This window comes from Odocoileus virginianus, chromosome 6, assembly GCF_023699985.2.
Source record: "Odocoileus virginianus isolate 20LAN1187 ecotype Illinois chromosome 6, Ovbor_1.2, whole genome shotgun sequence".
Lineage (NCBI taxonomy): Eukaryota > Metazoa > Chordata > Mammalia > Artiodactyla > Cervidae > Odocoileus > Odocoileus virginianus.
The window spans coordinates 8,443,746-8,456,335 of record NC_069679.1 but is presented as its reverse complement, the minus strand read 5'-3'; the positions used below and the strand labels follow the sequence as shown (position 1 = coordinate 8,456,335).

The window sequence follows — 12,590 nt, the reverse complement described above, 5'->3', positions numbered from 1 at the left end:
GGGGTGTTGCTCCAGGATGTGGCTTCAGATACATAAGATTCCCCCATGTGATAAGTTGTTGTCTGTGTCTCTGGGCTCTTTTGTCTCGAGGCTGGGCTACTACAAGGCTTGCAGGACCTTGGGGGTATAGCCCAGTGGTCATGTCTCCCCCAGGAGCCCCTTTCCAAATACAGGGTGATTCTAAGTGAGCCCTTGACCTGGCCCTTCCAAGGCCCCACCTGATGTCTCCTCTTCTTCCTGTAAGGCTGATAGGAGCTCCCTCCTCTCCTGCTCCCAGCAGCCTTCCCTCTTCTCAGCCCCAACTGGGAGGAGTCAGAAACCTCCAGCTAAAACTCTCTGGGTCTCGAAATGGGTGTGAAGTAGAGGAAAAGAGAACCTTTCACAAGGAAATGGTCAGGGGACAAAGACCCCCCACCCAATCCATGTGACTTCCACAAGTTCCCAACATGTCCCTCTGCACACGCAGCCCTTTGCAGGACCCGCTGGTCCCCAGACCAGGAGCCCTGGTGGAGCGCACAACCTGTGTGGCCGCACCTGCCGGTCCTGATGGGGGGGGTGGGCCCTGGAGTCAGAGCCCCAGAGGCAGGGCAGCCACCAACTGTGGGCATGGGATACAGCAGGGATCTGGGAGAAGAAGGGGGACCCAGCTGTGCCCAGCACTGCAGCTCCACCCCCGCTTCACTTCCTCAGTGGGTGAGGGGAGGGGTGGGCTGGGGACAAACCGCTGAGGAATGGGAGAGTCAGCAGCTTCTGCTGGAAGGGCTGGGAGCTACAGTGGGGAGTGGAGGGGAAGGAAGAAAAGGAGCCTTCCTGACCAGGAAAGTCATTTAAGAGGTCTCCCTCTGAGTCCCCTGGGTTGCCAGGGGTTGTGGTGGGGCCAGAGACCCCGGCATGGGCACCTACCACACCCCCAGAAGGGGGGGAGGGAACTGACTCAAGCTGAAAACTGGCCATCTGGCCATTGACTCTCAACATAAGGCTTGGATGCTGAGGCACAGAGCTGTGGAATGGGCACCGAGGTCTTCCTCAGGGGGGGCTTTTCTCTCCTGTGTGCGGCATCCAAGGCTCTGGCGGAGGAGGCGGCTGTCACTGGGCTGTGGTGTCACGCGAGTTTTCCTCCCATATTAAAAAGCAGAGACATTGCTCTGTTAACAAAGGTCCATCTAGTCAAGGCTATGGTTTTTTCAGTAGTCATGTAGGGATGTGAGACTTGGACTGTGAAGAAAGCTGAGTGCTGAAGAATTGATGCTTTTGAACTGTGGTGTTGGAGAAGACTTGAGAGTCCCTTGGACTGCAAGGAGATCCAACCAGTCCATCCTAAAGGAGATCAGTCCTGGGTGTTCATTGGAAGGAACTGATGGTGTTCAACTGAAGGAATTGATGCTGAAGCTGAAACTCCAATACTTTGGCCACCTGATACGAAGAGCTGACTCATTTGAAGAGACCCTGATGCTGGGAAAGATTGAGGGCAAGAGGAGAAGGGGACGACAGAGGATGAGATGGTTGGATAGCATCACCAACTCAATGGACATGAGTTTGGGTAAACTCCGGGAGCTGGTGATGGACAGGGAGGCCTGGTGTGCTGCGGTTCATGGGGTCGCAAAGAGTTGGACACAACTGAGCGACTGAACTGAACTAATGAAGTGGTGTGTGATGAGTCTAAAGGGGGTGTGCAAGGTGCCCGACACCCAGGAGGACACTATTTAGCCCCTAGCACAATCCTCAGAAATACCCCTGAAGGCAGGCCCAGGGGGACCCAGCGACCCCCTCTCTGGGTGACCACTTCTTAGTGTCCACGGAGGGCTCCCAGGAAGGAACAGCGGCCTTTGTCCTCTGACTACAGGCCATCAGCTTCCTGGTGCAGGACCGAGTGCCGGGGAAACCCTCGAGCAGCTCCCATCTCTCAAAATCCAGGCTGCCACCGTCCCACAGCCAGGCATCCACCGTGCACAGGAAGCCGGAATCTGACCCCTGGCGTCGGGCCTGGTCTCCATGGCAGCCGTGGATTTATTACCGGGGCCTCCACCCGGCCGGGCGGACTTTCGACTTGAAGCCGGGAAGAAGGGGAACAGGAAGGCAGTTCTGGGAGCAGCGAGCCCACGGGTGGCAGCTGGAGGCCCCGCGATGGTGAGTGAGGATCTGTGTGGCCTGGCCAGGCTGCCCTGGGCTGGGGAGGCAGGGGGCTTTCATGGGGTCCCTTCCTGACTGTTCTCCTCTCTCTGCTGCAGGCCAAGTTTCTTTCCCAGGACCAAATTAATGGTAGGTTTGGTTTGTTCTTTCATTAGCAACTCACAGCAAAATATGGGTCTCATTAGGCAATTTGCTCTGCTCATGTTTTGTTGGTGGGAGAGCTGGGCCCACCCACGAGCCAGGGGCCGACTGCTACCAGCAAGGGCCTGGTGGAGGGGCGGGGGATAAGGCTTGGAGGTAAGAACTGTCGCTAGTCCACTGGTCAGTGTGATTTACGAGAGGGCCTGATAGGAGAGGGAGCACACTCAGTTCTCCTCCAGAACTTGATAGTTGGGAGAGGTGGGGAGAGGGGCTGCTCAGAGAGACACCAGCTGGTTGTGGCTGAGGGCCCCGCCTGAGAAGGGGGCTTTGTAACTGGCTGAGAAAGAGAACAGGGCCCAGGGCTGTGCTCTCGGAAAGGGTGCTTTGTTTAGGCTGTGGGCCTCAGTCTCCCCATTTGTAAAGGGTGAGGGCCAGTGGTCTCAGAGGTCCCTCTGCCCTGACAGCAAGCCTAGTGTTGGCATCTGGAGCACTTTATTCCTTGAGTCCCCAAACCTGCTGCCCCCAGGCAGCTTCAGTTTCCCACAGTGCCTGGTTCTGTTTCCGCGAGGCCAAGCCAACAGAGTTGGGTTACACAGAACCCCGGGGCCAGACCCAGCTGGGGAGGCTCGGCTGAGCTGAAGCAGGGAGCTGAACTGAGGGTGGGTTACCTGGGCAGGACGTGCAGAACTCTGGGGACCAGCAGCGTCTATAAGGGAGAGAGGGTAGGTGGGTTGCAGGCATCTCCCCATAGGCCCCTTCATATCCTTACCCCTCAAGGGGGGCCAGAGCAGGGACTTTTAAAACCCAAGGCCCAGGAGAGGGGCCTCCCCTACCTAGGTCTTAAGACAAGACTTGATGAGTCTCGGGGCTGGAATCCAGCTGTCAGCGTCCCCCCACCAAACCTGGTGCCGGGGCTCACTGACCCTCCCTCTGGGGCTTCTGAATCTCCCAGAAGGGAAGAAGGTAAGTTTCCCTCTGTATCCTAAAGTCTGACACAAAGAAAGTGACCACAAACGTCCAGGAAAGGAAGACTGACTGAGTGGGAAGACCAGGGACCTTGGAGGCAGTGGGCCTGGGCTCCAGTCACCTCTGAGCCTCAGTGGTCGCATCTGTGAAGTGGAAGTAATGACACTGCCTCATCAGGCTGCTGTGAGCAAGAGACAGAGCAGATGGCGGCCACGCATCTGGCTCTGGGCCTGGCTGTCACCCAGGTGACATCCGGGGCCAGCTTGCTCTGCTAGCGTGAGCTGCGTGGTGCACTTTTAGGAATTTTGTGAACCATTGTTAAATAAAGGAAGATGAAAGAATGTCCCAGTCCCTTCGTCTATACAAAAGTTTCAAAAAGATAGCTCTGTTGCAATTAGTAGTGCTGAAGATTTGAAAGGTTTCAGTTTAATGGATGTAATTTGTGCAAAGGTGAGGAATAGTTTAATAGTAGATCACTCATCAGATGTAATGACAGCGTAGTCATTGGGAAAATAGTTCCTTGGCCTGCAGCTTACCTCACTTATGGTTAAATCCAAACTGTAGGTTGGCAATGGATATAAGAGCTTGGCAAAAATTAACTTGTGATAATCAATTGGCTAGATGGGATTTATAATCAGTGTTTTTATTACTTGTAAGTTGTATGCTATACATCCTTAAGTCTACACCACGTACAGATGTCATCAGAGTCAGCTGTTCCATTCCCAGCACAGCTGGTGTTATCCTGGGTCTGGGGACGATTCTTTCTTGCCGTGGGGCATTTGCATTTTCGAAGGGAAAACTTAAAGGGGATTTTAATCCAGTTTGTTTAACCCAATGTGTTCTTTCATTCAACAATTATGAGCCCTTTTTTTGTGTCAGCCCTGTTCTAGGGATTAAAAATACAGCGGTGCACAGAGGAGCCCCACATCCTTGTGCTCACAGGGTTCACCTTGGCGGGAGGGAGGCCACAGAGGAAAGGCGCAAAGTAAACAGGATGTTGGAGTGCAGGCAGGTCTGTCAGGTGGAGGGCAGGGCAGGGAGGGAGGAGGTGTAGAGGTCGTGGAGGGGGCAGGAGTAGAAAGAGAAGAGCCCTACTGTTTCAGGGCCAGCCGCCAAGTTCAGAGGACCCCCCAGATCTTTAAAGGCAGGAAGACAGAACACCTTTTAGGAATTGAATCTAGCCCTCCTGATACCAGGGGCCAAGGGCCCCCAAGAGCCGAGTATGGAGGGAGGTAGTTTGCCCCTGTGGAGTCTGGTCCATTCTGGGTCCTGAGTGTGATGTCCCCACCCGGCTACTGTCGGAAGGTGGTCAACTGTCACAGGATGGGATCTTGGGAAGGTAGTGGGCCCATCCCTTGGGCAGAGGCAAACCCAGACAGAAGGTAAGCTGGGGTGGCCAAGACAGGTCCCGTGGAGGGGGGCGGGGGGGCTGAGTTCAAGCCCGGCGTGCAGGGCAGCCCTTGTCCCTATCCCCAGTGGCCCGGGCCCTCTTAGGGGGAATCAGGTTTTACAGGAACCAGTTAAGCCCTGCTTCCCTGGGCCACTCTGGCTCCTGCTGCCAGGTCCTGTTGGTGGTCTGCCCCTCCAAAGCTCAGGCTCTGGAAAGTTCTGAACCTCTCCACAGGCATCAAAGCAGATAATTGTCCCTAAACCCCACTGCCTGGCCTGCCTTTGATTAGCAAGGGCCCTGAAATCCTAGGCTGCTGGGAGGGGCCTTAATGAGGCAGCTTGAGGGGCCCCAGGCTTGGGCGTAACTTCGGCCGCCTCTCCCGCTCTCCGTCCCTCTGGGGGCTTCTGCTTGGAAGCGGAGCTCCAGGGAGGCCTCCTGGGCAGAGCAGGCTGCCCACTGCCCCCGCTGCCAGGAGCTCTTGGCTGCTTCAGCCTTCCTCACTCCATCTGCAGCATGGGAACAACCAGGGTCCCTCCCCACAGGGCCACAGTGCGGATGACACAGGGCCTGGGGGAAAGTGCTAGTAGTGGGAGCTGCTTTGGCTGGTTTTGTTACTATCTGCTCAGGAGCTGCTGGTCCAGGCCTCTGAGGAACCAGCTGGCTGTGGGAAGTGGGAGAAGAGCAGGGTGCTAGGAACAATGCAGGGCCCCACATGCTCCCATCGGGGCTCAAGCTGGAGCTCTACCCATGGGTCCCGGGGGCTGCACAAGACGGGAGTTTTGGCCAGTTCCACCCCCATCCCCACTCCGTGGTCAGGGCCTCTGTAAGGGCCCCTTACCTTCCCAAGCTCCTGGCTGGCCTCCCCATGGCTCCAGGGCTGGGTGTCAGGGGAGATGCAGGTGGGGCTGGTTCCACTGGGCTGGGGGGCTGTGTATCTGCAGGCCACTTCGCCTCCAGAGGGGGGAGAGGGTGCGAGGAGAGCAGTAAGGAAGATCTCCGTAGAGCTGGGAGGACTTCGGGCACTGCCTGTTGAAGTCTTGAGTGGGGCCAGGGCCTGAGTGAGAGTGCGGCTTGAGAGCTCAGCAGCCTTGAGACGGCGGCTGCAGCAGTGGACTCAAAACTCCCTGTTGTGATATCTGTCACCACATATGATGGCCTCTCTGCCAGGCCTTCCCAGAGGGGATTTCTGGTCCTCCAGCAAGCCCCAAGGCATTATCCTGTTTCCCACGTAAGTTGTAGCTTGCTACAACTTACAACACCTGGGACTCTGGTGCCCTGCTGTGGGCTCCTGGTCTCCCTGGGCTGGCCCTGGAAAGAGAGAGAGAGCAGGTTCTCCTGTGTGTGCTGTCGCTTCAGTCACATCCAACTCTGCACCACCCCATGGACTGTAGTCCGCCAGGCTTCTCCGTCCATGGGACTCTCCAGGCAAGGATACTGGGGTGGGTTGCCATTCCCTTCTCCAGGGGCTCCTCCCAACCTAGGGATCGAATCCACGTCTATGTCTGCTGCATTGGCAGGCAGGTTCTTTACCACTGTGGTTTTAGTCAACTGAGGACAGGAGCAGGGAGGAAGGAGGCAGGAGGGAGGTCAGGAGGGAAAGGGGATGGGGTTGACAGATGAAATGCAGTTAAACATACATTTCAGATAAACAACAAATACCTTTGTAAGCATGTTGTTCAGTTGCTAAGTCCTGTCCGACTCTCTGTGACCTCATGGACCGAGGTTTACCTGAAATTCAATTTACCTTGACAGCCCCGGAGTTTTTTTTTTTTTTTGCTGGGCCTGGCCACTCTAGGAGGGGAGGAGTGGGGGGCAGGCGAGAGGAAGGGGAGGGGCAGAAAGGGGGAGAGGACGGAGAAGTGGGGGGCGGGTGGAAAAGCGCCCCTGACTCTCCCTTCTGGGCCGTGGCAGAATACAAGGAGTGCTTCTCCCTATACGACAAGCAGCAGCGGGGGAAGATCAAAGCCGCCGACCTCCTGACGGTGATGAGGTGCCTGGGGGCCAGCCCGACGCCTGGGGAGGCGCGGCGGCACCTGCAGACGCACGGGATAGGTGAGTGGGCCCGGCTGGGTGAGCGGGTGGGCCCTGAGCCCTATAGCTCTTGTCCCAGGGACGCAGGCAGGCGGGCGGGTGTGAACAGCTCAGAGGTCTGAGGGGTCAGTGTCAGCCAGACCTCTCTGGCTGGGGGTCTGGAGGCACCTGGCCAGGTGTGCTCATAGCAACAGGTGACGCCCCCTCCCAGAGGACCGGGGGATCTAGACATTTCACCACAGTTGTCACAAACCTGCAGTCCAGACAGTGCTAAATGATCCCAAGCTTGTCTTGATGGAAGTGTCCCTTTATTTAGTGTGTGTCCTCTGCTTAGCCCAGCAACACCATGAAGGAGGCACTATCCTAATCCAAGTTTTACAGATAAAGATCAGATTCAGAGCCCAGATGGTAACTTCTGAGTCCTTAAGCCAATGGCGGAATTAGATTGGAACCAGATTCTCATTTCTAACACTCATCTTCCCCAAATTTTTCAAAACAGCAAGAAAATGTAGAGGAAAACCCACCCAAAACGTTACCAAGTTATCCTCTGCTGATGTGATCATGGGTGATTTTTCATTCCTCATTTCCTCTATTTTTGACAAAGGAAACATATACTGCTTTTACAAGCAAAAACAACTTGCTTTTTGTTGGTGGTGGCAACTTTTTTTTTTTTTTAAGAAAAAAAGAGGGAGGAATATCAGAAGCCAGGATGGCTGTTTGCATTGGTAGCTGGACACTCAGGAAGGAAAGAGGAAGGGATGGCCTGCAAGGAACACTTGATCAACAGCCCATCTGGACCTCCATTGCCCCACCTCTCAGACGGGTTCCCACTCTCTGCTGGGGTTACCCCCAAGCCCCATCGGAGGGCGACTGCAGCAGCACTGGGAGCTTGTCCTGAGGCCGGGCTCGGGGTGGCCTCTGAAGGCCCCAGGCCTGGTGACGGGGGGCTCAGCCACCAAGAGCCCCTGCTTCCGTCTTCAAAGCGTGCTGGTTTCCTTTGGTTTCTGTCTCCTTCAGACAGGAAGCCGTGGGCAGGGGCAGGCACTTCCGATTTCCTGCAGCTGGAGCCCAGCCTGGGCTGAGGGCCCCAGGCATGCCTGGAGGAGGGTTGTGGGCTGGGGTGGAGGCTGCAGTGAAGGGAAGGGCAAGTGAGTGAGGCTTGAGCCCCATCATCCACCTGTCTTTGTAGTTGTGTTGCAGCGACTGTCCAAGGGGGAGGATAGACATGGATAGACATGTTGGTGCACTTCCTCCAGTTCAGGGCACGAGAGAAGCATCCAGAAGGGGTAGAGGAAGCAGTGTGTCATCCTGGTCTTGTCACTGCTCTGAGTTGACTATGCTCTGAGCTTCTGTCTCTTTAGTGGGCAAAATGAGATATCCAGGCACTGAGGGTTGTTGGGAAGATTAAATGAGGCATATCCATGGTGGGAACTCAGCAAGACAGGCTGCAGCCTCTTCCCCAGGAACACAGCCACCATCACAGTGCTTCCTGAATTAGGTGGCTCTTGAGCTGGCCTTGAAGGCTTGGGCAGGAGGCCAGCTGACATCCCCGAGAAGCCTTTTCCTCTTTGCTCACTCAGCTGTTTGGGGGTTTCCTAGACAGAAGTGGAGAGCTGGATTTCTCTACTTTCCTGACCATCATGCATATGCAAATAAAGCAAGAGGACCCAAAAAAGGAAATTCTTTTGGCCATGTTGATGGCGGACAAGGAGAAGAAAGGCTACATCATGGCATCTGAACTGCGGTCAAGACTCATGCAACTGGGGGAGAAGCTCACCCCCAAAGAAGGTAATGGCCTGGGGCCCTATTTCCCAACAGTGGGAGGTGACCAAGGAGTTGGGGGGGCACCTAAGTCCAAATCATGCCACGTGGGTTATGTAGACATTTGAATGTTAGGACTAGATGCGAAGCTTGGTGAACTCTGGCCTGGAACCTGGAAAACAACTAAGGAACTGTGAGTGGCAGAAGCTAGCCAGGGTGAAGGGACAGTAGGGAAACCCACTTAGGATCTACTTGGGCATTACTCTATGTTTTAAACTTTCACTGTGGGCCTTCATTTAGTGACTATTGACACCTCTAGGATCACTAGTGTCCCCCTCATACCGATTAAAGAAACAGGTGCAGTGTGTGGCCTGTGACGAGCAGAGCTAGGAGCTGGCTACAGGGCTCTTAAGACACTGGGACCCCCACCCCCCGACCTTGCTCAAGCTCTCTCCTCTCACCACAGCTGTCTTCTGAAGTTGCTGCTGCTGCCAAGTTTCTACATTGAGATGTTACTTTGCTCCCTTTTCTCATGAGTCAGGCAGCTTTGAGCTCTTCCAGAAGGAACGTCCTGTCTACCTTCCCTGTCTTCCTGCCTCAGAGCCAGATGAGGGGCTTGGACCTTCCAGGAAAGCCTGCTGTTCATAGTGAGGGTGACCCTGATGCTGAGCCCTTTGCAGATGTCCTCCCAGCCGGCTGACAGGCCCGAGTCCAGCCACAGCAGCCATGCCAGGCTGCCACCAGAGTCCACACCCACCAACCCCAGAGGCTGCAATTTCTAGGTAGTCCGCTGGACTCACCTGTGATTGGGGCAGGAGGACACAGTGGGTCGCTCCAGTAATGACGGGCCTTTAGCCTTTGGTAAAATCACAACAGACTTGAATCCCGGCTCCCCCTCATTCTGGGGGAACTCAGGTGAGTTTCTCACCCTCTCTCACCCTCCTCAGTCCTTGTTGGCAAGCGAGGTTACAGCAGGCAATTCCTCAGGACCCTGCAGGAGCGAACCTTCGTAAAGCAGCCTGCCGCGATTTCATCTGCAGTCACAAGGCACAGTGCAAAGCAAGTAAAAATAGCGCTGGAGAAGGCAGATGGCGCTTCCCCCGCTCCTCCAGGCTGGTGGCCATCATCAGCCCATCTTTCACTGTGGCTGTTTCAACGTGAACAGGGAATCACAGGCTGTGCACCCCTCCCGGGCTCCGAGGACACTACTCGGCCTTTTACGGATCAGGTGGAGTGTTAGCAGAGAGGCCAGCAGGGGCCTTCGTTCTTGCGGTTAATGATCTGCCTAAAACAATACCATGGTCCCCAAACTCAAACCTCTCTCTCATTTGTTTAACCAGTAAAGAAACATTTCAAAAAACTGGCAGTGTCTGCCAGAGACTGATGTCCTTTTCCCCTGGCTATGGGAGATAGGAAAGGGGACTCCTTTACCTTCAGTGATAGAAAGAAGTTGGTTTACTGCAGAAGCATCCTTGGAGCAGCTGAGATGGCTGTGGGGGAGGCCTCTTTTGCAAACTGGTTCCCTGTGCTGTTCTAACCAGAAGGCACCATCAGACTCCAGCTGCCCCTCTTCTGGACAGCTGGAGGCTGCAGTGATTGGTACTGGACCTGTCCATTGGGACAGTTTTAACCAAGTGGTTGATGGGTAGAAGCTTCTCCATGAAATAAATTACAGGCTCAATGTTCTAAAAATACTCAGAAGTACTATCAGCTTAAGCACAGTGCATAGCAATTATAATTTTGAGGAGGATGCTTAAGCAGCAAGTCACAGGTGATACTTTCTCACTGTCCAGAGTTGTGTTGGGGCTGTCTGGGGCTGGCAGAGTTGACATAGAGTGAGAGCGCTTTTTAAGAGGGTGAGGCGGGTCCTGAGAAGCCACCATTGAGAAGTGTCAACTGAACTGGCTCTTCTTGTCAACTCCTGGGACAAGCTTGTATTTTATCCCAGGAATCCAGAACCAGCGAATGTAGGTTTCTTTCTTTTTCTGAGCAATATTAGAGAACAATGGCAGTTTTTGTAGGCTTTGAGCTTAGACACAGTTGAATTTATTTTCTCTTGTACTATCCCACCTCCAAAACACTTTCAGAAAGAGGTGATAGTGGCAGATACCATTTGTCACCAAGCCCCCTCTTGGGGTGGGGGGCTGTCAGGCCATAGTCTGGGCTAGGGGGCCCAGGATGGAGCTGCAGGGGTGTCTGTTATGGAGGGTGTCTGAGAGGGTAGGCGGTAGAAGGTAAAATCCATGCCAACGCTTTCTGGAAGTACTGGCACAGGAGCCAGATATTTTCTGAAGGAAAAAAAAAGTACAAGGTGGTTTCACTGACTGAATCCTTACCCGCACACCCCCTATCCTGGCCCCTGCAGAAAGCCTGATGAACTCAGAATTGATTCCATGGTCTCCAACTGGGAGGGAGTGGGTTGTCCTTTTCTGTTCACTGGATTACTTCCTCACCTATGGAAGCAGTCAGCTGGAGGCTCAGGGGAGACCTCGGGAGGCTCAACCCCCAACTGGATGCCTTATCATGTGACACTGAAGCCACACTGAAAAATTACTGTGATTTATTGCAGTGGAGGATCTCTTCAGGGAAGCAGGTATCGAACCAAATGGCAAAGTGAAGTATGACGAGCTCATCCAGAAGATCACCACTCCTGTGAGGGACGACTGAACGAGAAGGCAAGAGAGCCTCCCCTGGGCCTGAACACTCAGACTGATGGGTTTTTGAAAAGAAGAGTGTTCCTTTCACTTGCAGGAGATGGCCAACACAGCAAGATGACAGACCTAACCACAGCAAGAGGACAACAAGGAAACAAAATGATTCCAGCTACGGGATTAGCATGTCTTTAATAAAATTTTTTACTGTTTTAACAACTACCATTAGTCTAGCCCTTTACAGCCTGTGGTTTAGAGATGGGCCAGGGGTCTAGTCCTGACACTGCCATTTCCAAGACAGGTGATTTTGGGCAAATCATTTCACCCCTCAAAGCCTTAGGATCCTCACTAAAGTGGATTCTTGCTTCTTACCTCACGGAGCCTGTTGAGAATGAGCTTTGTCTTTGCAAAGTGCAGAACACTGTGTAATCCTGGGTTGCCATGATTGTGCTTCTCCTAAAAAGGGCAATTTGCAGGAAGACTAATATTCTGTATTTGGGTGCTGGAACCATCTTCCACATTCCCAAGATAAAGCTAGCTGAGAAACAGCAACAAGCAGAGAGCTCAGACAAACTATGGCAACATTTCTTGCAGCACCATGGGGTCATGTATAAATTCACATTCCCAATGCATACTAATGTAGTCCTGGATATTCATTCATAAGCAGAATATACAAGAGGTTAGAACAGGCAGCATGAGCTAAACGTTGGGAAGAAGGATCTGACTACACCCCAGACCAAAGGAAACCAGGTGTGACGAGCTGCATGCACTGCGGCCTTGCAGAGCTTGAGAAGACTTAGCATGATGCTTCTGTCAGAATTTTGAGTTCTTCCCTGGCCCATTATCAGAGGGTCATGGGACTAGGATGGGTTTAATTAAGTGGGTCAAACTGATGATGGCTTCAAACTGTTTCCTCAGGACTAGTGCAAAGTAGTAAGGTGATGGAACAGACCACAGCCGTGACACAGCAAGAGCCCTGCAAAACTGTTCTAGGGGTTCTTACTGGTCCTGCCGGGAGCTTTTCTAGCATAAGTGGCTTTTTAAGTTAGTTACGTAGCCGGGAGGTGCCAGGCTGGTACTGCCTGTGTACTCATCAAAGTTTTGGATCCATTGCTAGAGTCAGCACAGCCCTAAAAAGGGCTGGAGTCACACATCAGCATGTTGAGGGGGGAGCCGGGCGCAGAACTCAAAGTACAGAGATTTTCATCCTTATATGTATCAAAATTGGGCTCTCTGGGCTGTGGCTTTTTCTAATGGTGCCTTAGTAGCGAAAGCATAAGAAAACCAAATTAAGAGGGAGGTATGTCTCTGGGGAGGTTTACACAGGACACAAGTTTGAGGCCAACGCACAAGGGAAACTTCAGGTGACAAAGCAGTCACAGTCGGTTTAACTATCTCAGTAAGGATGCGTGGCTTCAGACCAAATGGGAGGTCCTGAGAAAGGAGAGTCACTTTTGTTTCCCCAACAGTGTAACTGCCCATTAAATGATCAGGAATTCCTAGGAGCTGGAGAGAAGGGT

At 53.5% G+C, this 12,590-nt stretch overlaps 1 protein-coding gene across 2 annotated transcripts; it reads left to right on the top strand.

Moving 5' to 3' along the window:
- Window positions 1-725: 725 nt before the first annotated feature.
- Window positions 726-11,292, top strand: CALML4 (calmodulin like 4). 2 transcript variants are annotated; one of them, XM_020910018.2, is made up of 5 exons: window positions 726-2,127; window positions 2,229-2,259; window positions 6,539-6,679; window positions 8,258-8,446; window positions 10,989-11,292. In XM_020910018.2, the coding sequence occupies exons 1-5, from the start codon at window positions 1,993-1,995 to the stop codon at window positions 11,084-11,086; spliced, it is 594 nt and encodes a 197-aa protein (XP_020765677.2). In that variant the 5' UTR covers window positions 726-1,992; the 3' UTR covers window positions 11,087-11,292. The 2 variants fall into 2 exon arrangements, with proteins under 2 accessions (XP_020765677.2, XP_070324808.1); XM_070468707.1 differs by lacking the exon at window positions 2,229-2,259 and having other exon boundaries at window positions 2,067-2,127.
- Window positions 11,293-12,590: the final 1,298 nt, after the last annotated feature.

Bases quoted from the DNA above. Each gene is read 5' to 3' on its own strand.
- CALML4 (XM_020910018.2), top strand. From the start codon at position 1,993: ATGGCAGCCGTGGATTTATTACCGGGGCCTCCACCCGGCCGGGCGGAC. The intron at 6,680-8,257 runs GTGAGTGGGCCC...GGGGTTTCCTAG, and splicing joins CCTGCAGACGCACGGGATAG to ACAGAAGTGGAGAGCTGGAT. The intron at 8,447-10,988 runs GTAATGGCCTGG...GATTTATTGCAG, and splicing joins GAAGCTCACCCCCAAAGAAG to TGGAGGATCTCTTCAGGGAA.